Source organism: Lemur catta, chromosome 11 (assembly GCF_020740605.2).
Source record: "Lemur catta isolate mLemCat1 chromosome 11, mLemCat1.pri, whole genome shotgun sequence".
NCBI classification, from domain to species: domain Eukaryota; kingdom Metazoa; phylum Chordata; class Mammalia; order Primates; family Lemuridae; genus Lemur; species Lemur catta.
Window position 1 is genome coordinate 68,891,206 of NC_059138.1, and position 25,209 is coordinate 68,916,414.

At 36.8% G+C, this 25,209-nt stretch overlaps 1 protein-coding gene across 1 annotated transcript in view; it reads left to right on the plus strand.

Annotated features, from left to right (window-relative positions):
• Nucleotides 1-25,209, plus strand: part of DNAH11 (dynein axonemal heavy chain 11) — a 301,905-nt gene that overhangs the window by 74,884 nt on the left and 201,812 nt on the right. The window contains exons 28-30 of the mRNA XM_045564154.1: nt 789-915; nt 15,244-15,393; nt 18,324-18,557. Of these exons, the coding sequence (XP_045420110.1) occupies nt 789-915; nt 15,244-15,393; nt 18,324-18,557 (511 nt within the window). The remainder of the gene's footprint in view (nt 1-788; nt 916-15,243; nt 15,394-18,323; nt 18,558-25,209) is intronic.

Here is a 25,209-nt window from a genome sequence, read left to right on the forward strand (position 1 = left end):
TTTGAAATCCTTGCCCTAAGAGCCATTTGTAAAAATGATTTTCACATTTAATTCTACAACAGTTGGTAGTCATAAGAATATTCTGGCTTTTGATTAATAATGGGCAGATCAGCTACTAAAATGAGAGGTTTGTGTGAAATTGTGCTCACTTTTTATTGCAAGGTAGGAAAAAGAAGGTAAAATGCATATTACATACGTAAACCTGTTTAATAGTCTGGCAGTTTTTTGGTGATAAAAAGAGTGAATTGCTACAGAAGCGAATTATTTCTGTTTGGTCAATGCCCTGGGGCTCTGCCTTTGGGTGGTTTCTGCTCTACTAAGGACAAGAAGGTGGAACTAATTCTGGATCTCATGACTCCTCCGAATACCTGAGAAGGATGTAGACACTTGTGTTTTGTAGACATTCGTGGCCAAGGGAAGACCCTCAGCCAATTACTTCTTACTAATGCATTTTGTGTTCAGGTTGAGCGATAGCAAACCTAGTCTTCTCCAATGCTGATTAGGAGTGTCATTAAGAAAAGTGAGGAGAGATACAAACCTAAGTCTGATCTATATTTAGCCGCAACTAATGGGTGTGTGTGTGTGTGTGTGTATCTGTTTCCTCCTACTTGCCACGACTTGTGTATCAGTCGTAAGCAAGACGGTGGTGTCAGGGAAGGAGCCAGGCTACCTGTTACAGTGAGCTCACTGTGATGCATGGACAGGCGACAGGAGCTGGGTGTTGTTTTGCTGAAGTTTTAATGACCGAATGGACAAAATATGCTTAAAAAGATTTTTCATTCATCTAGGCTTTCTCTTTGTGAAAAAGCTCTCGCTGAATACCTGGAAACCAAGCGTGTAGCTTTTCCTCGCTTCTATTTCATCTCTTCTGCTGATTTACTTGACATTCTCTCAAAGGGAGCTCAGCCTAAGCAGGTAACATTTTTTTGAAAGTCTTACATTATACGATGTTAGCTACGGAATGTCACAGTTTCTCTATCATTGTCAAATGCCACCTGTCACATCACATGTGCCAGGAACTAGAAAATCTGCAGTTCACATTCTTAATGCGGCAACAGAGCGATGTCAGAGGCTGTGCAAATGAAGTAGGAGGAATAACTGCCTGGTGTTCAGTAAAGGGCAAGGATATTAAATGTATAAGGCTTAGGGTCCTGAAAGGACGTCAACGGGAAGAAACACTGGCTCCAGATCCACCAGAATTCTGGGACAAGGCCTGGAGCATCTCTGACCTGGTTAGCAGTTTGCCTAGGAAGGAGCGGGTCACCTGTTGGGAGGAGATCGTGGCTGGTACATTCTTACTACTCCCTTAACTCCAGAGTAACCTTTATAACTATTACATTGGACTACTCTTCAGTGCTGTCTGAGTTTGATTTTAATAATTTGAGGCTCAATCTCTGACCCTTTAACTTCCCCCACCTGTACAAAATTCATGCACTACCTGTTTACTGGTCCCCATGTCAATATTTAAAGCAAATAAAAGCAGATATTATTTTTTGTAATCTCAGAGCTAAGACCAGAGGCAAATTATGTACAATTCCAAAATTGTACTCCTTCCTATAAACTTTTAGAGGATATTGCCTTTCACTTAGACCTACTCAATTATTCACATTCACTTAGATCTTACAGTTGTTGCAGCAGACAGAGGTGGGTACTTCTAGAGTTGATTGCATATTGCAGATTACTTTGAAACTGAAGTTTGTGCTGTATCGTGGTGGAGTTTTCTCCATGGTCTTTTTCTTGGAAAAACATTTTTTCTCTAGATATTTCCATGCCATTTTCTTTATAACATGTGTCTCTTCCCATTGCGGTTCCTAAATTTTGCTGTTCTTTGGACACAGTATTTATCTTTTTCATTATTTAACTGTAAACCTAAATTTATTTCGATGGCTAGTCTTGCTGATAATACAAGTGCAGTCTTGCTATTAATAACAGAATTTTTGGTCAACTTAGGCAACATTTTCAGTGTCACCATTCAGATACTGTTTTGTACGTTCGTGCTACATTCTAGATGGCTTTGTAAATCAACTCCATCTGACTAGATTGACTAGGAACCCGTTATATCCACCTCTTACATATTTATATAATATACAATTAGATGTTTTAAAAAACCCTAAGTTCAAAGATAATGGTAATAACCACACTTAGGCTCCAGTCATCCCCTGGGGATGTCCTCCTGACCGGCACCCGGACCCCTCTGCCCAGGGTGACTATACGAGGTAGAAGGTATCATATTCTGCTGAGGTATGTTTTCCTAAAGACCTTTCCAATCCAAAATGCTTATAATGCAAAATGAATTTTCAATATGTAAATTAGAAGAGAGATGCATAAATCTGTAAGTAGGATAGCATTCTTTTTCTTTTAATCACATTCTTTAAACACAATAAAAATGTGTGTGACTGGTTTATTGAACAATAGTCATTCCATAAAATAACAGTCATTAAACAGTTTTATTTTTCTGCAATTACTAATGCCAAATGTGCTCTGCTGAATCTCTTTACACTGGTGGCAGACCCGTTTATCACATTTTGAGCAGATATAGAAGTTTCCTGGCCCCCTTTTCTTATTAAAAAAAATAAATAGATAAACCAAAACCAACTCAGCAAGGTCTAGTTAGAAATTCCCATCTCACCTCCATGTCAAGGCCAGGCTTTCATATAAGAACTTGAGGTTGGAGAGAGATTCTTTCATTCTCTGTCCTACCCATTTATCACCAGGAAGGGTTTGGGGTGTGATCTGTCCACATTGCCCTTGCTAATGATTGTTCCTGCTTCTCTGGCCAGCAGGGACTGTGGATCTTCACCCTCCACAGTGAGGATCCATGTGTTGGGTCTCTTGTGGAGCACATGTGCAAGTCCTCAGGGGACAAAAGGAATCACCCCAGGGATATGCATGGCAGAGCCAACTCCACCTTAACTCTTCCAGTTCTTGCCCTTGGCAGGGTAACCAGCCCTCTGGTGACATCATCTTCTTCCTGTTCCACCTAGACAGATGTCCAAATGAGGGACACGTCGAAGAGTCACTTCCTGTAGATACCTAGGGTTTCTATGAGCGCTTCTTCAACTCCTCTCACTTAACTTTAGAGTGGAAGCTGTGGGACACATTCCTTTACCTTACCCACAAGGAGAGAGGAAAATGCCACGGCATCCTCCGCTGGGATGATAACTCACAGCTGTGAGGCTGCCCTCCTCTTCTCCCCTCCTCCCTGCAGGACTTTCCATACAAGAGGCGTATGGAGGTAGACTAAGGTAGGGTGTTGACATATGTCTTACCAAACCCTGGAGGGACTAACCTGTCCTAACCCATGTCTGCTTTCTTCAGAATGTACACGTACCCAGTGACTTTTTGTCCTAGGCTGGTGCTGGAGGAACAGATCACTCAATGTATTCTTGTCACCAACTCTCTTCACCCTCCTTTTATTTATTTTTATTTTTCATTTATATGGATACATAATAGTTATACATGTTAATGGAGTATGTGTGATGTTTTTGTATAAGCATACAATGTGTAATGATTAAATCAGGGTAACTGGGATATCTATCACCTCAAGCATTTATCATTTCTTTCTATTAGGAACATTCCAATTCCACTCTTGTAGTCATTTTAAAATATACAATAAATTATTAACTATAATCACTGTACTTTTGTACCCATTAACCATCCCCTCTTTATCTTCCACTTCCCACTACCCTTCCCAGCCTCTGGTAACCATCATTCTAGTCTCTGTCTCCTTGAGTTCAATTTTCTTTTAGCTTCCACATAGAAGTGAAAACATGGCATGTTTGTCTTTATGTGCTTGGTTATTTCATTTAACATTATGTTCTCCACTTCCATCCATGTTATTGCAAATGGCAGGGTTTTATTAATTTTTATGGCTGAATTATATTCTATTGTGTACATGTGCCACATTTTCTTTATCCATTCATCCATTGATGGACACTTAGGTTGATTCCATATCTTGGCTGTTGTGACTAATGTTACAATAAACATGGGAGTGCAATTATCTCTTTGATATACTGATTTTCTTTCTTTTGGATATATACCCAGCATTGGAATTGTTGGATCATATGGTAGTTCTATTTTTAGATCTTTGAGGAACCTCCATACTGTTCTCCATTGTGGCTATACTAATTTACATCCCGATAAACTTTGTCTGAGAGCTCCCCTTTCTCTATGTCCTTGCCAGCATTCATTATTGCCTATCTTTTGGATAAAAGCATTTTAACTGGGATGAGATAGCATCTCATTGTAGTTTTTGATTTGCATTTCTCTAGTGATGTTGAGCATTTTTTCATAGCTTGTTGGCTATTTCTGTGATTTCTTTTGAGAAATGTCTGTTCAGATTTTCTGCCCATTTTTAAAGCAGATTATTGGTTTTTTTCTATCAACTTGTTGGAGCCCCTTATATATTCTAGTTATTAATTACTTGTCAGATGGGTAGCTTTCAAATATTTTCTCCCACTCTGTGAGTCATCTCTTAACTTTGCTAATTTTTCCTTTGCTGTGCAGGAGCTTTTTAGCTTGAAATGATCCCATTTGCTCATTTTGCTTGGGTTGCCTGTGCTTTTGAGGTCTTACTCAAGAAATCTTTGCCCAGACTAATGTCTTAGTGTGTTTCCTCAATGTTTTCTTTCTAGGAGAAGAAAACTTACAGTTTCAGGTCTTTAAGTTTTAATCCATTTTGATTTGATTTTTGTATATGGCAAGAGATAGGGGTCTAGTTTCATTCTTCTGCATATGGATATCCAATTTTCCTAGCACCTTTTATTGAAGGAACTGTCCTTACCCCAGTGTATGTTCTTGGTACCTTTGTCAAAAATCAGTTGACTATAAATGTGTGGATTTATTTCTAGGTTCTCTATTCTGTTCTGTTGCTCTATGTATCTGTTTTTATGCCAATACCATGCTGTTTTGGTTACTGTAGCTTTGTAGTATAATTTGAAGTGAGGTAATGTGATTCCTCTAGCTTTGTTCTTTTTGTGCAGGATGACTTTGGTTATTATGAGTCTTTTGTGGTTCTGTATAAATTTTAGGATTATTCTATTTCTGTGAAGAATGTCATTGATGTTTTCATAGGGATTGCATCGAATCTGTAGATTGGTTTGGGTAGTATGGACATTTGAACAATATTGATTCTTCCTAATCCATGAACATGGATCATCTTTCCATTTTTTTGTGCGGCCTCTTCAATTTCTTCCATCAGTGTTTTGTTGTTTTCATTATAGAGATCTTTTACTTCTTTGGTTAAGTTTATTCTGAGGTATTTTATATACATAATGTATTTTTAACTATTGTAAATAGGATTGTTTTCTTGGTTTCTTTTCCAGATTGTTCACTGTTGGCATATAGAAATGCTACTGGTTTTTGTACATTGATTTTGTATCCTACAACTATACTGAATTTGTTTATCAGTTCCAATAGCTTTTTGGTGGAGACTTTAGGTTTTTCTAAATGTGAGATCATATTGTCTGCAAACAAAAATAATTTGAACTCTTCCTTTCTAATTTGTATGCCTTTATTTCTATCTCTTGTCTAATTACTCTAGCTAGGACTTCTAATACTATGTTGAATGAGAGTGGTGAAAGTGGGCTTCCTTGTCTCATTCCAGATCTTAGAGGAAAGACTTTCAGTTTTTCACTCTCCTTTTAAACCATCAAAAAAATACTTCATACTTTAGCCAAGCAACATGATGATTCACAGTATTTGCATTTCTGATGCTGAGTTACTTTGCAAATGTCAATGGTGTATTTTTTAAATCCTTCTTATTATTTTTATAGCATGACTTTGATATTAATATTTTGCAGATTGCTAGCTTCTCAATTATTAGTGAGACTTATTGTGGTAGTCATCTTGCCTACCTCATTCATGGCACTTTAACCATGCGTTCTAAATCCCTGAATGTCCTGTACGTTCTCAGTACATGTATTAGTACCCTTCGATTAAAAAAGATTTTAAATTATGATGAAACTCAATGTTAAAATCACAAAATGGAACTCTTTAAAATCTCTCACAGCTGTGTTAATGAGTGCTAGCATACTAACAAAATGCCACCATCCTAGCAAAAGGAGGTGGGTATTTCTGCTTACCAGCTAAAGGGGTTGGCCATGTGGCTATAGTGTGAACATGGTTTACAGTTCTGACCCTCAGTTTTGAAATAATTAGATTTTTGATATGGTTTGAAATTTTGAGGAAATTCATATTATTTCAAATCGTGCTCAAAATGTGACTTTTATTGAGTACTTTTTGCTTATACTGTTTAAACTTTGAGCAATTCAAATTCACATAAAATGCTATCACAGTTACTAAAGGTCCATTATTAAAAAGAGCATTTGGCAGCCTTTGTGGTATGAATAACCATCCAAGAGTGACTTGTTGAAGAAGGGGATTGAGAAGGAACTAAGGGCAATCTGAGTCATCTAGAGCCATAGTCAGCTTCTTTCTCTGAAAGAAATGGTTCTGCAAATTCAACTTGCATTCTGAATTCTTGGTTGCTGACTGTCAGAATAGTTAATGCTTTTGGCACTTATGCCAGATAGCATGGCCTTGCTACACTCTCTTACCCTCTTTTCAATATCAGAATCAGTTCCAGACCACCACACAGGGCTTTTCCACCTATGTCTTTTAACATTCCTGAATGTGTTCCCTGCAGTGTGACTGAGATAACATGGCAACTGCAGCTTGTGGAGTAACAATGCAATATCCCCATGAAAGGCACTCTTTGTGAGCAGATAACTCATCTTGACATCTTGTGAATGACTTGAATTCTTCAGGTCCCTCTCCTCCACCCACCCACACTCAATTTAAGAGTGTCGGTCCAAGTGAGAGTTTCTCTAGTTAATTGTGGAATTTAATCAGCCTAAACACATCAGCCAGGGAGGTCTGATATTACTACAACCCCCATTCTGTAAGCAGAAATTCCCAATTTAAGATACTTGAGTCGGAATGTCAGAGTGATAAAACTGGTGCATATAGGATGCCTTCGGTGATTATTAGCTATTAGTAAGCTTGGTTTAAGGTCAAGTTTTAACACATTGATTGCCATGTGAGTTGTATTTAACTCAGGCTAGTTTTGAGCCTGGGGCTGCATGAAGCAAAACCCTGTGGTTGGTTCATGAAAATCTTACTTGTTGATGTTCTTATTGTTACAATTAATATTGGCAGTTCTAAAAATGTGGATTGCATTGCCCGTAACTCACGCACAGAAAACAGTAAAAAATAACAAATTGGAAAGGATCATTTTGGCCCCAAGGGGGAAAAATTTTTTTTTCTAGTGTGGCAGTCAATGTGTTAAAGATTTTCTCTCCCCCAGAATTCAGCTTGGCCTCCACTTCCAAGGGCATAGGTTATCTAAAGGACTGTGGATATAGATGCTGTTTAACTTCAGTGGTAAAACTCTCTGGTAGTTGCTGCAAAAATAACATAAAGGTGTACTTGCAGGATTCACTGTCATGGTGCAATAGTTATGTGCAACTGGTTTCAAGTTCTGACATGATTCACTTTTAACGTTCTTTGATTTTTTTTTCCTCTTAGAAAAACATCCATTTGTGTTTTTCAACTGAATTAGTATAGTTAAGATCAGTTGACCGTTTTGTGTCCTTCCAAGTTGTTAGACAGTAACTTAAAATAGTTGACAACTTTGGGGAGTCAGGATGTCTTTAGCCACTGACACCTATTCATGTGAAAGATCTTTATGTCCTAGAAGAGTTTGTACATTTCCTTTTCCCTCATCCACTATGAGATATTTAACTTCTCCATAAAGATTAGCTTATAAGAAGCTTCTCTATGATGGAGCTGTGCTAAAGAAAGACAGACTTTCAGAGTTTTGATGCAATCAGCTAATCTTATGCTTCTAATGGAGTAGCCATGAGTTTCATGTGGCTATTGAGCACTTCAAATGTGGCAACCCTGGAACTGACTTTTAAATTTCAATAAATTTTTATTGATTTAAATATAAAAACTGATATTTGTTTTAGTTGTTGGAAAATGTGTGTTTGAAACAACTCGAATGTATGAATCTACCTTTGCCTTTGCATATTTTATGAAATCTAAATATAGATCAAGTATTTCTGATGGAAAATCCAAATTAAAATGTGCTGTAAATATAAAATGCACACCTGGTTTCAAAGACTTATTACAAAGAAGAAATAAAATATATCAGTAATTTTTATATTAATCACATGTTGAAATGATAGTATCTTGGATATACTAGGTTAAATAAAATACATTAAAATTAATTTCACCTGTTTTTTTTCATGTTTTAATGTGACTGCCAGAAAGTTACAGCTGTAGAAATTGAGGTCACAATGCGGTCTCTAAAATAATAAGATCAGAAGTACATATATTCAGGAATGCTTAATAATTGCATCAAGAAATGTCCTTCAAGGGCATCCACACCAATCTACGTAACGAAAATATGGCAACTTGTCTTTGGAGAAATCCCTTAAATTTTAGCGATGAGACAGATGGCACTCAACTGACACCTCTAATAGATTGTAAATATTGGCATTCAGAAAAGGTGCTTGTGAGAAACGAGCTTAGTATTAGGTGATAAAAAACACTGCTGTATCTTAAAGGCAGATCTTGAGATCATATAGACCTGAGTTTACTGTCTCTGCTGATGACTATGTTATTGCTTTACCTTTCTGAACCTTAATTTTCTCATATAGCATGTGGGGAAAGTAGAGGGTACTGTCTTTTTGTCTTCTGAGTAACAAGAAAAGTGCATAAAGAACTGAGAAAAGTACTTAACATATAATATTGTGAAAATGGCCGCAAATTCTTTCCCTCCCTGCATCTGTACCCTTTCAATATGATGTTGCAGTTTTCATCAAGCGGGAAAGCCTATTTTGCCAGTTGGGATGCCGTGTGACTTGTTTTGACCACTGTATCATTAGTAAGACCTTGAAAAGCTTTTATGCACTGGGGCTTGTCCTCTTGCTGCTCTTCAGAAACCTGTGACCAGCCTATCATAAATGAATCAGTACTAGCTGCTGTATGATGAGAAACACATGCTCATGTCAAAGCCACCAGCTGGGCAACCGTCACACCTGTGGGAGAATCACCTGATCACTAGCAGACCACAAGTATATGAGAGAGCCCAGTTGGGTCTAGCTGAGTCAACACAAGACCAATACACAGAATTGTGAGCCATGAAATTGTTGCTATTTTAAGCCATTAAATTTTGGGATGGTTTGTTATACTGTAAAAGCTAATAGATATGTGTTAGTTATATGTTCACATATACATACATAAGTACATGAATGCGCATTCAATAATATCAAGGATTTTATGTGCTACTGATTTAAAATAAAAGGTCTTACTTGAAATTTGAAGGAAAAACAAAAAATTAATTAATAAAAAGTACTAATCCATGAAGCTAGACTTCTCCATTTTATTTTTTTTCTTTTTAATTTTTGTTTTATTTTTTCCTTCCTGAAGATACCTTGGTATCAGTGGTTGACATTGTTTTGACATCAGTGACTATGGGGGGACTGGTGAAAACATCATAAGTTGCTGTGTTTCTGACTCTTTATTAGCCTGAAATGCTCTGCCTAGTATTCATTTCCCCCTCTCTTTTTAATTTGTATAGATAATTTCTCAATTTATGATTTAGGATTTAAAAAACCCATATACTTGCTCACACAATGAGATATCAAGATCAAACCCACCAAAAGGCTAGTATTAAAACTCACAATATTAAATAATGGTAAGGATGTAGAGTAATGGGGAATGGTTATATCTAGCCATTGGGATTGTAAATTTGTACAGCCACTCAAAGCACTGTTTAATAGTAACTTCTATATATGAATATAATCATATATTATTATCCAGCAATTCATCTTCTCAGTAGAAATGCATACATATAGGAAGCAAAAAAGGTTTACAAGAATTTTCATAGGCACATTATGTATAATAGCTCCAAACTGGAAACACTCTAAATGTCCTTTAACAGAAGAATGGCTAAATACATTGTGTTATATATAATGCATACAATGTAATGCCATATAGCAATGAAAATGAAAACCAGTGCTATACCTAATAATGTGAATAAACCTCAGTAACATAATATTGAACAACAGAAGGCAGATGCATAGAGTACGTATTGTGTGAATTCACTTTTGTAAAGATAATATCCATATTTTTGACAGATAATGTCCATTTTTAGAGGAGTAGTAACTGGCATGGACCATAAGGAGTCTTCTAGGTGCTGGTATTCTTTAATCTTCTTGGGGGTAACAAGAGTCAGGTTCACTTTGTTAAAATTTATTAAGCTGTACACGCATTTTTTTTTGTATTTTCCTTAATGCGTATTTCAATTTTTGAAAGTTTATTTGGAAAAACCCAGCATTTGTGTTGTAAACACATTGATATAAAATTATACAGTATATGCATGTAAGAGACTTTAAGAAAGCAATACAGAATCAGCCCTGTATGGGCTGATAATGTATGGATATGTGTAAGTTATATTAATAAGTGAAAATTTAAATTGCAAAATATTATATACGCTATAGTTTTATTTTTGGTTAAAGCAAATCTGGATTATGTAAGTAATTGCATGTTCATTATTGAAAGTTTGAAAAATATAGAAATACATAGAAAAAAATGAGATTAACATACTCTTAGTTCCTATTTTTGAGTGATCATAGTTTTTTACGTGTCTGTATATGCTATAACATATATACTTAATCAAAATTGAAATATTTTTCTTCGGTGCAATGTTTAATAGGTTTCATTTTAAGAAAGTGCCATCACTGATTTAACAACTTCTAGAAAGTTTTTGCAGATTTAGACTTAACTATATTGCATCCCCATTTCCTAATGCTGTACCATCTCTAATATTATCAATAATAAAAAAATACAACTATTTACTATTTTGAAAGATTAGCTTAAATTTTTACACAAGTAAAAATAATGGACTCATTAGAGGATAATATCCACAAAAGACAGGACTGCCTACATTTGGTCATTACTTATATTCTCACAAGCATTACTATTATGAATACATCATCATTATGAATAAGTGAGTTAATGAATACATAGGAATGAACCCTGAGGTGCTCACCAGGTCAGGAGTGGTTCTAGCCTTTGGGTATATCATATACCACTTAGGAAGCAGCGCATCCTTAGGTAGATGAGAACAAACATGAACTTAGACATAGGCAAAAAGCAAGCAGTAAGATTTGAGAATGTAATTGTAAACTCTAGTAATTTCATCTTTCTTCCCTTTGTTTTCTCCATGAACAACAGCTATAGGTCATGAAGGGTCGATCAGCTGATCTTTGTACTGGTGTGTATTTTAAATTATAAAATTACCTAGATGAGTAAATGTTTTCAACTTTATTTACAGGTATATAAATGTAAGTTCTTACATTTAGTAAGAGGTTCTTCCTGTGCACAGTTCTGATGTGTGGATTTCAGTTACCAGGGATTGGTTAAAAAAACTAGTGCCCTGAAAACATGGTTCAAATTTCAGATACTGGGGCACATTAACTGAGTGATTGAAAAAAGCACAAACTTCATCACTAACCCCTCACTCCCTGAAAATCAAAATCACTGCCCAGATACCAGATGTGCATCATAATCGGTGGCCAATCACGTCACATCTTTCAGATTCTGATGGTGACCAGCGACTGTGCATCTGTTATTCGGTTCACACACAGGCAGCTAAGCTTGTAGTTCCACGACCTCCTTGTCCTGATGATGAACCTGTGTGACATTTTAGAACAATAGACAACAGAGTGAATTGGTAACAAAGTTGAAAAGTGTAGCAAAGAAATGGAAATTGGTAATGCTAGAAGGGAAATTTGAATCAAACACAGGAGTTACAGGAGAGAAGCTGTTTGGGAATGATGCCTCTTGCACCATTTGAGAGGGTCTAGATATGCAGCCAGGGGAACTTCATGAAAATGAACTTTGCAGCATATATGAGAATGGTGGTTGTGATAAAAAGGATGAACATGTCCCAGAGGAAGTGGTGGCAGAGCGGGGGTTGGCAGGGGGAGGAACCAAAAACAATAACAAAAAATAACTTCACATTCAAGAAACTTTCAAAGAAACTTCATGACACTGAAACCTTAAAGGATAAAACGGCGGCTGATCCAAATCGGGAGTATGAAAGTTTGCCGAGGCATAGAAAAGATGCTCTTTCTATACCTTAAGTTATAAGGTGAGAAGGTGACAACACTATTCAAACTACTCTTGATAAGTTTTCTACAAAGAAAACACTTAAATTTCAATGTGTTTGATGTTTTCAATCGCAGTGTACTAAATATTAGATAATAGTTTTTTCCTTTTCTCTATACATCTATAAGCAACAGTAAGGGATTTTAAAGTTTTGACAAAAATTTTTAAAGGTAATTCACAACCATAGGTTTCCCCACTGATTATTAAGATCTCCTGGTGTGATTTCAGCTTGCATGGTTGTTTTGATGATGCCGTACTACTGCACAAAGCCAGGATTGCCTGTATTCATTAGTGGGTGGATACACCTAATTTACTGTAAACTCACAAAATAACATTCAAATTTTCATCACTACCCTTTTAGAAATGTACTAAAATATATGATGAAGTTCTTAAGAGTTATCAAAAGAGAGGGGCCTATGAAATATTAGTTTTTCATGTATTCTTTTTATAATAGTTGTAAAATAAAGGTCTTTCCAAACAGCTGACTAGAAAGAAGGAATTTTAAATTTGTGTCAACAAATACAAAGAGATCTTGTAGAAAACAGAACAGATCTAAGGGCAGTAGAGTCCCTATTAATTAAAATTAGTCTTGTTCCCTCAGGAACTTTAAACAGAAAACAATATAAAAACATCCAACTTCAACTCTGCCAGGTGTAAGTAATGGGAGAACTCCAGGCCTTAAGGGTTGCATTTCCTGGTCACTGACTGACTACAGAGTCAGAAGTTCTTTTAAAATTATTTTCTCACCAAAGCAATAATCTGTGAGGGTGTCTGATGGCTGAGGTTCCATTTATCCTGAGGCTTTTCAATTGAATATTATCTAGGCCCATTACACAGTAGAAGCCATTCAACATCTGTGCACTTCCTGGCCACTTCAGCTGTGGGAGTGAATTGTTAGATTATTGGAGAGACTCACTGTGCAGAAATGTCCTTTGGGTAATGTACAGGGATGGAGGAGGATATGATAACCCAAGCTGTGATCAGTCAGCTACCACTCTGTCTATGTTTAAAGTGAGAGTCTCCAAAACTCATCTATTTTAAACTCAGAAGACTTCTTGCTGTGATTTTCTTTAATACTAAAACTGCCAATGCAGCACAAATGAATAGGCTAAAAGCTTCAAAAATTAAATCACTCTTAAGGAGTTCCTTACCAATATGGTTTTGGTCTTGTCATGCAGAAAATTTCAGCAGGGTACTGTTGTTTCTGGAAGCCGTTGTTACATAGGTATAAAGTCCAGCTAAACTTGATATTTCAAGAAAACTTGTTACAGAGATGGAGCCTATATGCTGGGGAATGTTATATAGCTTTAAACTAACTTCTGGTTATCAGCAGCTCTAATTTTATATACTTTTTCTGTTGAGATAAAATTTATATGACATAAAATTAACCATTTTAAAGTGTACAATTCCATAGCATTTTGTACATTCACAATGTTGTTCAACTACTACCTCTTATCTAGTTCCAAAACATTTTCATCACCCCAAAATAAACCCCTTATCCATTAAACAGTCAGTCACTTCTCATAGCCCCTTCCCCAGCTCCTAGCAACCACCAGTGTGCTGTCTGTTATCTGTGGATTTACCTATTCTGGATAGTTCATATAAATAGAATCATACAATATGTGGTCTTCTGTGACCAGCTTCTTTCATTTAGCTTCATGTTTTCAAGGTTCACTTTGTTGTAGCATGTACCGCATTCCTCCTTATGGCTGAACAATACTCCATTGTGTGGCTATACTACAATTTGTTTACCTATTCATTGGTTGATGGACATGTGGGTTGTTTCTACCTTTTGGCTGTGTAAATAATACTTCTATGAACATGGTGTACAAATATTTCTTTGAGTCCCCTGTTTTCAACTCTATCGGGTACATACCTAGGAGCAGAATTTCTGGACCATTGGTAATTCTATGTTTAAATTTCTGAGGAACCACAAACTGTTCTTCACTTAGCAGCTTTTATCCGCACCATGTATAAGCAGGGAATGTTTATTCCCACTCCTGAGACTTCCTCTGGCTTGATCTCTGCCCTTTTCTCAGTCTACTCCAAGAAAGACAATACCTGATTGCTAAAGTCTTTCTCCTCCTCCTCCTTGGGTGTGAATCTACCTGCAGAAAATGTGTTTTCCTCTCCTTTCCTCTGTGGCAAAGACATGGGGCAGTGCTCCTCGGGGGGTGCGGGGGGAGGTCTGTCCTGGTCTCTGCTGATGTGACTGGATGAATAAATGTTGCTAATTCAGGGGTTGCATTTGGAGACCAGTTAGGTTTTGTTCCTCAAACTGGCCTCTAGCAAAAAAAATGCTGATATTTTGTCTCTCAATTTGATCTTTTGTTTTTTGTTTCAATTTGATCTTTTTTTTTTTTTTTGTTATTCCAAATTGTCTGGAACCTACATAGAGTTCAATGTGCTATTTACTGGGAGTTCTTGAGTTCTTTTGAAGGATACAAAACTTAGGGTGCAAGAGGTTATGATGCCAGAAGAATTTAACCTTTATAGACATGGCCTGGAATTGTGGATTCAAAATCTAACTTCCTTACTTTTAGCGCTGTTGGCTTGGAGAATTTACCTACTATTTTAGCTTCAGTTTCCCTATCAACGAAAATGGGGAAATCCTATTTACTTTTCTTATGTACCGAAGATGCCATGGGACTCACCAAAGTATCAAGTGATAACTTGGGACCCCCCCAAAAGGAGTAAAATTTTATCTAAATTTTACAGTATAGACTAATGATATAAATTTGAATTTTAAAAACCTGACCCCAGAAGTCCCAGCAGGATGACTGTTCACAGGAATATGGCACAGATAGAGAAGTGGGTAAGTCTCCAGCCTTCAAGTAAGCGTTCATCAGCCCACATGTGATGATATGGCCGGAGTGCCTGGCTACTTCTCCATCAAGGTCATTTCAAACTCTGAAATTTTAAATGTGACTGTTATTTTGAGGAAAAACATCTTGGGACAACTCTGTAAAGGAAGTTTTGCCACTTCATATAGCATCACCTCTAGATTACCAGAGTACACCAGAGTAAGAAATGTTCTTATCTGTTCTAATATTCTTGTTTTAGGTAACACATCACCTTGCCAAGCTTTTTGACAGCATTGCAGATCTGCAGTTTGGGGACAATCAGGATGTCTCTGCACACAGAGCAGTTGGAATGTACAGCAAAGAAAAGGAGTATGTCCCATTCCAAGCCGAGTGTGAATGCAAAGGCCATGTAAGATTTGATTATGAGCTTTTCTATGCTAGGGGGGAGTATTTTCAGGATGCTCTTTAAAGGTTGAATTGAACAGGAAAAATAACAGCTGATGTCACGTCAGGCTCTGGTTAGTTTTGTGCTTAGAGAGTCCTGTTTACCTACAGGCAGTGTGACAGAGGGCCACTCTGCCACGTGTCCTGGTTTTTGCTTATTTGGCTTCAGCACCCAGCAGGATCTCAGAGATGCTAGGAGCTGAACTAGACAGAAGGGTCTGTCACAGATTGAATGAGTGGCCCCAGAATTAGAGCAAATGCAACCCCATGGCTGAGTCGCCTACGAGGTGTGTTTTGTTTTCACCACTGCTCAGAGGATACAGAGAAGGGTTGTAGTGAAGCATCACCTTGCAATAAAGCTTGTTTTAAAGAGGCTTCATGGTTCAGTATTCCATTGTGAATGTTGGAAGTGGCTGCTCATAAATAAAATGGGGTCTACCAAGCTGGTGTCATGTACTCTAATTATCACGTGCACAGAGAGTTAAGGTAGTCTGTTCTCTTCTCTCATAGCCAAATACCTCAAAAATATTCTTAGCAGTTATCCACAAGAATGGTTCATTATGATCTGAGAGTGCTTTGGGTGTGTTCAGATGATTTAGGGCTAGGGTGGGGAACCTGCAGTTCTTTATGTGCAGTGTTTTGATTGAATCCAAATTTTACACAAGGTCACACTTAAGAATCTAGAAGGCCACATGCGGCCTTAAGACCGCAGGTTCCCCACCCATGATGGGGGAATTGCATCTTTTTATGATGATGTTTGCATAGCTTGGGTTAATGCACAGGGTGACTGAGGGAATAGCCTATCAGAGAACCATTTAGGTTGGGACAAGCTTCCTTAAAGTGTTCTTTGCAGAAATATGATTGCAACCCTACTTTACAAGGGTTTTCTTTACTCTTTTCTGTTGCCTTTTAATATCGTGCCAGAAAAGCCCTGCCAAATGAAGGAGAAGCAGATGGTGGACTACTTTGATTAGAATATATTTTTTGATCTCTTGGGCTTTTTAGGGTATTATTGTAATGATTAGAAAAAGTCGCCATAAACTGTCTTGAAAAAAGTGTGTAGCTGTCTGCTCCCTCCTAGCAGACTGCTCGCTGACTGGCACGGTGCCTGGAGGGGTGGTCCAATTGATGGATGTGGTTGTCACCAGCCAGAACCCTTGATAGTGAAAGTTTTTATTGTGCTCTAATTTATTCAGTATAAGCAACTTATGCTAGAGACTTGTGAACATACACACATCACCCTTTAATTGCCTTTGCTTTATAAAAAGAAGCTTTTAAAACCTTTCCCTTTTGCTGCACTCTTATAATTAGTTCCTCCCAATTTAGTCTATTTGTATTTCATTCAGCAAGTATTTATTGAATGCCTACTATGCGTAGACGCTAAATTAGGCTTTTGGGGACTCAAACATGAGCAAGGCGTGGCCCTTGTCTTTGAGGAGCTCTTAGGCTCATTGAGAAAATGGATATACACATACTTAGTAATAATGGGAGGTGGTAATGTTATTACAGAGGGTTGCTTGTGAAATACCAAAAAAGGAAGGATCCAGTGAATACCTCATCAGAGCTTTGTTCTCAAATCATACTGAGTTAGGTCACTGTTGTTGGCATAGTCATCTAAACATAAGCTGATGTCTTGACATACACACATGTTTGGTCTTCCCAAAGAGACCAGAAAGTTCTTGAAGACAGGTGGCCATAGTGACGATATGGATCCCAGAGTATGTAGGAGATGCTTAAATAATGACTGATTCACTGAGGGAACTTGTTGCTTGGTGACATTAAGAGATAGCTCTTAGTGATTAAGGTAGAGATACAGGATCCCATTGATTAGATCAGATGAACCTGAACTCATGCATGTTGACAAAGCACAGCTATGAAGCCAGAGGCGAGGGCTCTTAATAAGAGATGTTGGGGTTATTGTCAGGCACGTGCTTCCTTTTTCTCTCAAGAGAGACGGTTGTCAGCTAATTTACCACTCCTTCCCAATTCTCAAGAGAAGAGGTTCTAGGAGTGCTGCTGCCATCTTCACAAGGGTAGGGAAAGAAATAAGTTGTAGCATCTTCAGCCTCCCATGTGGGCCTTGGAATTTATGTATTATGCTATTTATTCTAGTCATTTTAATTGCTATGGTCAACTATATCCAAATAGTATATGTATGCTTTTAGTTATAGGATATCATCCCACAGGAAAAGATACATGGATTCATATAAAAAATATTAATACATTGAACAGGATAGAAAACTGACTAAGATATATTTGTGGGAGCAAAATAAACTTGAAAGTTTTAAAAAAGATTAATTTTCACAAGTCAGCAGTTGTCCTCTCTCTTATACTCTCCTGCTGCCTAATTTCTGACAAGTGTGAAGATTAGAACCAGTAGGGAATATAATTAAGATACTTGCTGAAAACACTTTGTCTTAAGGCTAAGAACTATGAAGATTTTAGAGAAGTGTTTTCAGTAGGTTTAAAATTTACCAGAAGATATGTCGTTTAAAAAAATCACTTGCAGTATCCTCAAAGCTCTAGAGTATGACTTATACCTCTATCAGTAGCTGTGACATTTGGTTTCTCAAAACACGATGTGTCATGAGAGGGGAATCTTGGTCTGGAATCTCCTTGCCTTCAAAGCTGAGAGATGAGTGGTAGAGAACACCTTCTCTCCTTAGGCTGGGAAAGTTATTAGCCAAACTGGTAGGTAAAATAAGATGAGCAGTATCCCTGCGAGAAAGACTTCATGGATCGGTTGTTCAACTTCCACCTTGAGTTATCCCTCTTGTAGTTTTCTACCTGGATTTAAAATAAATCCACCTGAGGCTTTCTTCTCCACAGTGTGAGGGCGGAATTATCCTTTTTCCATAGTTAAGCCTGTGTTATAACATTTCAATTGCTTTCAAGGTGGAAACATGGCTTCTGCAGCTCGAACAGACCATGCAAGAAACAGTGCGTCATTCTATCACAGAAGCTATAGTGGCCTATGAGGAAAAACCTAGGGAACTGTGGATTTTTGATTTCCCGGCTCAAGTGGCACTAACCAGCTCACAAATATGGTGGACTGCGGACGTAGGAATAGCCTTCAGTAGACTGGAGGAAGGCTATGAAACAGCCCTAAAGGATTTCCATAAAAAACAGGTATTTTATAGATTTGTGATTTTTGAGACTTGAAGGAACTGGAGGAGGTAAGCTTCATTCATTAATTCATTTATTCATTCATTCATCATGTATGGAGTGTCTTCTGTGTGCAAGTCACTATGCCAGGAAGATTTTATCAATCAGTTGCTAAATTTTTCATTTTCTACCTTTGTGTTGTGCTTCTAATTTCTACATGGGTTTGGGAAGAAAAAAAAAGTCATGTCCATTATCTTCCAAGTCTCTATTATAGCACCTGTACCTAGATACTGCACCTATTTTTTTCCTTCTGTGTAAGACTTTCCAACTAGGCATGTCATATATTTATTACAAAATGTGGATATGATTTTAAAAGGTGGAGGGCTGCTCAACAAATACAAACATTTTCATGGGTTTCAGTTTTCTCTTAATTACAAATCACAGATGAGAAACTTTGGAATATAGTCTATTTTGAATTCTATTTTATTGATCGCAGTTATGCTATGAGTCTTTCTTAAGCCTCCCATCTTAAGATGTGCTCTTAACTGTATAACAATTCAGAGACATGGCCTTTTTCTCAGCTTATAGATTCAGAGGATATTAGGCTTAGAAAGGAGTTTAAATATTAGTTTATCTACTCTTGTTTTTAGTAGGTAAACTCTGAATGCAGAGATATTAAGTGATTTTCCCAACATTGTGCAGTTCATAAGAGAAACTGGCATGGCCGGCACCCTCTTCCTGGTTCTGAATCAGAACACTTCTCACTATTCCCCACTTCCTGTCTTCTCCCATGGCAATATTTCTACTTCAGCGCCTTAAGAATCAAATAGATTCAGACAGTGAACAATCCTTGTATTGTTAACGCTCACATTCAGGAGTTTCAAGTGTGGATTATTTCTTGTAATTGTGTTCTTTTAGTCTTGGACTGGGGCCACCCAACTTATGTATGTTACTAAAGAAGTTTTTGTGCTACTTACTCTTAGAGAAGAATATGTTCTTGATTTTTACATTCTTAGGAAGATGGAGTATTGGTTTCTATTTAGTAGGCTTGAAGTTATAGATTCGATTTAAAGCAGTGGCCGGTTTCTACGTGGGGTGCGATCTCTGCAGTTCTAGTGGCTACCTCTTGGGTGCCGAAGCTGAGCAGTTAGTTACATTTTCTTTCGCTGTTAACAGATCTTACCCTTTCTCATCAAGGACCTTACAGTCATTTATTTATGACTTTCACTCTCCAATTTACATGCCACTGTATAACTGTATTCTTTAAAATCTACCATTAAATGCGGTGCTGGTGATATTATTACTATTGTTATTATTTTAAATCTTATTTAGATTTACCAACATATTTAGCAATGGCTTTGCTGATTACTTATTTTTCACCTCATTTCTTATTTCTGAATTCATTTCCCTTCTTTCTGTAGTATATCTTTTAGCGGTTTGTGCAGTGGTAGATTTTAATAGGAAATTTGGGGGTCCCTTGGCTTTATTTTGACTTTCTTTTTCATAATTTAGCTAGGTAGGGAATTCCAAGTTGAGAGTTGTTTTCTTTCAGTACTTTAAAAAATATTTTTTTCTTTTGTGGCTTTTATTGTTGTGAAATCTTAACTCTGTCAAATTATTTTTCTATTATAAGAAATCTGTCTTGTTTTTCAGCTACTTTTAAGATTTTTTTCTTTTTGTAGTTCTGGTAACTTTTTTTCCTTGTAGCAAATGATTAAGAATAAAGAGGAACCCGGGGCAAAATTATGTAGGTTCAAATCTCAGCCTGTCCCATTTCTGCATTAGCTGTGTGGCCATAGGCAAGCAAGTGGACTGCTCTGTGCCTTAGTTTCACCATCTGTAAAACAAGGACAATGACGGCACCTGCATCATAGGATCATTAGAAGGATTAGTAAGTTCATATGTGGGAAACGTTATTTAAAAGTGCTTGTCAATAGTGCCCATCAATCCACGAATGGATTAGTAAACTGTGGTATATGTATACCATGGAGTATTACTCAGCTATAAGAAATAACGATGATACGACATCTCTTTGGTTCTCCTGGAGAGAGTTGGAACCCATTATATTAAGTGAAGTATCCAAAGAATGGAAAAACAAGCACCACATGTACTCACCAGAAAATTGGTTTCCCTGATCATCACCTAAATGCACATCGGGGAAGGATACCAATTGGATATCAGACTGAGATGGGGGATGGGGGGAGGGGATGGGTGTATGCCTACATGATGAGTGCATTGCACACCGTCTGGGGAATGGTCATGCTTGAAGGTGCTGACTCGGGGAGGTGGGGGGTGGGGGGAGGGGATGGAGGTATGACTACATGGTGAGTGCCAGGCACACTGTCTGGAGAATGGACACGCCTGAGGCTCTGACTCAGGGGGATGGGCGGGACATGGACAATGTATATAACCTGAGGTTTTGTACCCCCATGAAGAGCTGAAATAAAAAATAAATAAATAAATAAAAGTGCTTGTCAAAATTCAAGTACTACATTAGCCATTACTATTGTTGTTAATGCTACAATGATAATGGCAATAATGACAATGGTGTCTAATGTGATGCACAATTCATTTAATGAGTTTTTCTCCAACAATTTATCATAAAATTTTTTCAAACATACAGAAAAGTTGAAATAATTATATAGTGATGTGTATGCCAATCACCTAGATTCGACAATTAAAATCTTGTTTTATTTTCTTATCACATCTGCCCTTTATCCAACACTCTTTTCACCCATCAATTCATCTTATATCTGTGGTTCTTTTTAAAGTTAGTTGTAGATACTAGTAATCTTTATACTTAAACACTTTAATATTTTCACTTAAAAATTTTTAATTTTAATTGAAAAGTAAAAATTGTTTATATTTATGGTGTACAGCATGATGTTTTGATATATATATATATATATATATAGTAGAATGGCTAAATTGAACTATTTGATATATGCCTTACCTCACATATCTTTTTTTGTGGTAAGAATGTTTAAAATCTGCTTTCTTATCAATTTTCAAAAATAATAACTAGTCACCATGATGTACGATAGATCTCTTGAACTTAATCTACTAATTGAACTTTTGCGTCCTTTGACTAACATCTCCCCAGAACTCCTACGCCCTGGTAACTACCATTTTACTGTTTATATGAGTTCAACTTTTTTTATATTCCACATGTAACTGAGATCATGCAGTACTTGTCTTTCTGTGTCTGCCTTATTTCACTTGATATAATGTCCTCTAGGTTCATCTGTGTTGTGGCAAACGACAGAATTTTCTTCCTTTTAAAGACTGAATTATATTCCACTGCACACATGTACCACATTCTTTATCCATTCGTCCATTGAGGGACACTTAGGTTGATTCTGTAACATGGCTGTTATGAATAATGCTTCAGTGAACATGGGAGTACAGACATCTCTTTTTCATACTGGTTTCACTTCTTTTGTATATATCTGCAATAGTGAGATTGCTGGATCATGTGGTAGTTCTATTTTTAAATTCTTCAAAAATCTTCATGCTATTTTTCATAATGGCTATAATAACTTACATTCTCATCAACAGTGTAGAAGGATTTCCTTCTTAAACACTTCAATTTACATACTCATTTCATCAGTTTAATTTCAGTTATCATATCTCAATTTCCCAGAGTTCTTTTTGGCTCTTTAAAAATCAGTTTTATAATGATGTATCTTTTCATTGTGGTTTCTATATTTTATCTCATTAATTATTTCAAAGAGATAGATGTTTAATGATTTTATTTAGATAGTTCTACTAACTCTTGTTCTTTAGACGCTGAATTTTCTATTAAATTGGATTTGATTTTTGTGTGTTTATTTTCTAAGGTTATTTTTATTTAGGTTTGTTTTTTCTATAGGAATTTCGACCCCGAATTAAGCAAATGTTCCTGTAGTGTTTGTTTTCCCTTTTCTCTTTCAGGTCTCTACAAGTCTTGTAAGTTCTGGATTAACTTTGTTGTTAATTACTTAGGATTTCCTGAGCACATTGGCAGGGTCAGTTTGGATGTCCTAGTTTCATGTGGCGTAGACTTGAGATTTTTATTTGTTTTAAGGGACTTTTTCCCCTGCCTACGCGTCAAGATATTTCAAGCTTTCATGTTGATTGTTGACCTGATGGGTAGTTTTTTAGAACCTCTTATTGGACTATAACACTTTGAGGATCTCAGCTTTATGTCAGCATCTTAGTTCCAACTTCCTGCCTTCTCAAGGGAGTGCAAGAGGCACAACAGAAATGGGAACACAGTGGCTCACACCTGCAATCCTAGCACTGTGGGAGGCTGAGGTGGGAGGATTACTCGATGTCAGGAGTTCCAGACTAGCTCTGAGCAAGAGTGAGACCCTGTCTCTACTAAAAATAGAAAAATTAGCCAGGCGTAGTGGTGTGCACCTGTAGTCCCAGCTACTTGGGAGATTAAGGCACAACGATCGCTTGAGCCCAGGAGTTGAGGTTGCTATGAGCTATGATGATGCCATTGCATTCTAGCCCGGGCAACAGAATGAGACTATGTCAAAAAAAAAAAAAAAAAAAAGCTGCCATGGCATTAGCTTATTAACCTTACTCTACTGCTTTGCCTTTGAGGCATATTCCTGCCATCAGAGAAGGGATCTCCCTCTGTCTCTGTCTCTGTCTCTCTCTCCCTGCCACTCCCTCCCTCTTTTTCAGTCTCTTCCACACCATCCCCTACCCCTATCTCTCTCCTCTCCCTTTCTACCTCTCTCATGTTTGGCTATGTACTGTGCATTAGAGTATGTTTTGTTTTATTTAAAAATTTCTTTGTGTTAATAAATTGTCCATGTCAGTTTAATCCAATATGTGGCAAGACCACTTATTCTTGTAATCATCATCGTTGGTAATACTGGCTGGTTAGGTTGTTTTTTGGTTTTATTTGTTTGTTTTAGGGTTTTTTTTTTTTTTACTCTCATTAATAATGCTGCAGTAAACAGCCTTTGTATACATGTTGCACATGTTTTGTTTTTTTCATTTCTTCAGGATAAATTTTCAGATGTAGAATCGTTAGGTCAAAGCCTTTGGAAGATAGTGCCAAGTTTACCTTTCCAGTCAGCATAGTGTATAAGAAGTGTTTACTCCCTCCCCTGTCAGCAACATTGGATTGGTTCTTCTCATTCTCATAAAGTTATTCATATCCAGTAGCTTTGGCGTATTCAGCTAATTAATGGAATTTAGCTTTCTTCTCTCTTAAAATAGTTCTAAAGTTTTCCACTTTGTTCAAGCATTAGATGCTGCTTCATTTTTCAAGTCAGATAAGAAGTAGAGAAAGGGGGTCTCGGGTGAAAAAAGTATTTATCTGCATAATTATGAAACACTTCTAGCATGAATTGAAATATTTGACAAACCAGCCAAAGGGATGCCTTCAACACAGTGTCTCAATGTTTAGACTGGTCCTAACATGTATATTAGAGAAGGCAACATTTGAATTCTACTAAAGCTGTGGTTTGGGTCACCAAAAGTGTGTGCATCCAAGTTAAAACCCTTTTACTTTACTCCCTTTACAAATCGATGTAACCATCTGCTAGAACATGTTTTTAATTAAAATCACTCTGGCTAATACTGTGAGCAATTTTTTAAATGAACTTTAGTCATTTAAAATAGCTTAATTTTAAAACTAAGATTGGAGTTGGGTATAATTGATGATTCTAAGTAATTTATTTCCTTCTCACTTCTAAAAGGGTAGTGAGATAAATATACCAACATAATAATTTTAAACTCTATTTTCCCCTTAGACCTATTGTGATTGCATGTTAGATGGTGTCAGGTTAGATGGTGCATATGTTGGACATATATGCCTGCCTTCTCAGAGTCTTTGAACAAATGACAAATATTATAGATTTAATTGCTCAGATTTGCTTGGGGAAAGTATTTTGTTTTGGATGCTTGGGATCTGGTTAGAAAGTTTTTACGTTCCTCCTTGATTATTGAACTGTGTGAAAATCATCAAAAGAGAGATGGAAGCATTTTGGACTTTAAAAAATTAATAACTGTCATGTGCTGCGACATTACCGAGAGACTTTTGATATAGTACTCAAGATAAACAATATAAAACTTTCCTCATGAACCATCTTCCCCACGCCCCCAAAAAAGACCCAGAAAAACTAGTATACGTGTAAGAAAGAGACTGTCATTTTGCTGCTTAAAGTTAATTTTGATCTCACTTTTAGTCACTGAGAAATTCTTTCAAAAACAAATTGGATGCAATATTGATGGTGTTCTTATCTTTTCCCAACCCCAAGCCTGGAGCTACCCAGTATATTTTGGACACAAGTGTTTTTTGTTTTTTTGTTGGTTATGTCATTTATTTAATTTTTTTTTGCCTCTATGTAAAAATGTGATCTGATAGCCTCATGCTTTATAATCTAGAAGAAACTCACAAGACCATGAAAAGAACACATACTCTCTACCTCCCCTCTCGTCAAAAATTATACTGAATGACAGGTCAAGTATATGAAAATCATTCACATTATTCCTGGAAATACAGGACCAGATAATTTGATGAAAGCTGGGAACAGATGAAATTGAACTGATAAATAAATAAGAGCAGAGAAAATCAGTCCAAACATACAAAAAAAAAGAAAAAGGAAGCTATTTCAATGGTAAGCCTATTTTAATCCAATGAAATTCCAGAGAAATTATAAACTCAGATTTA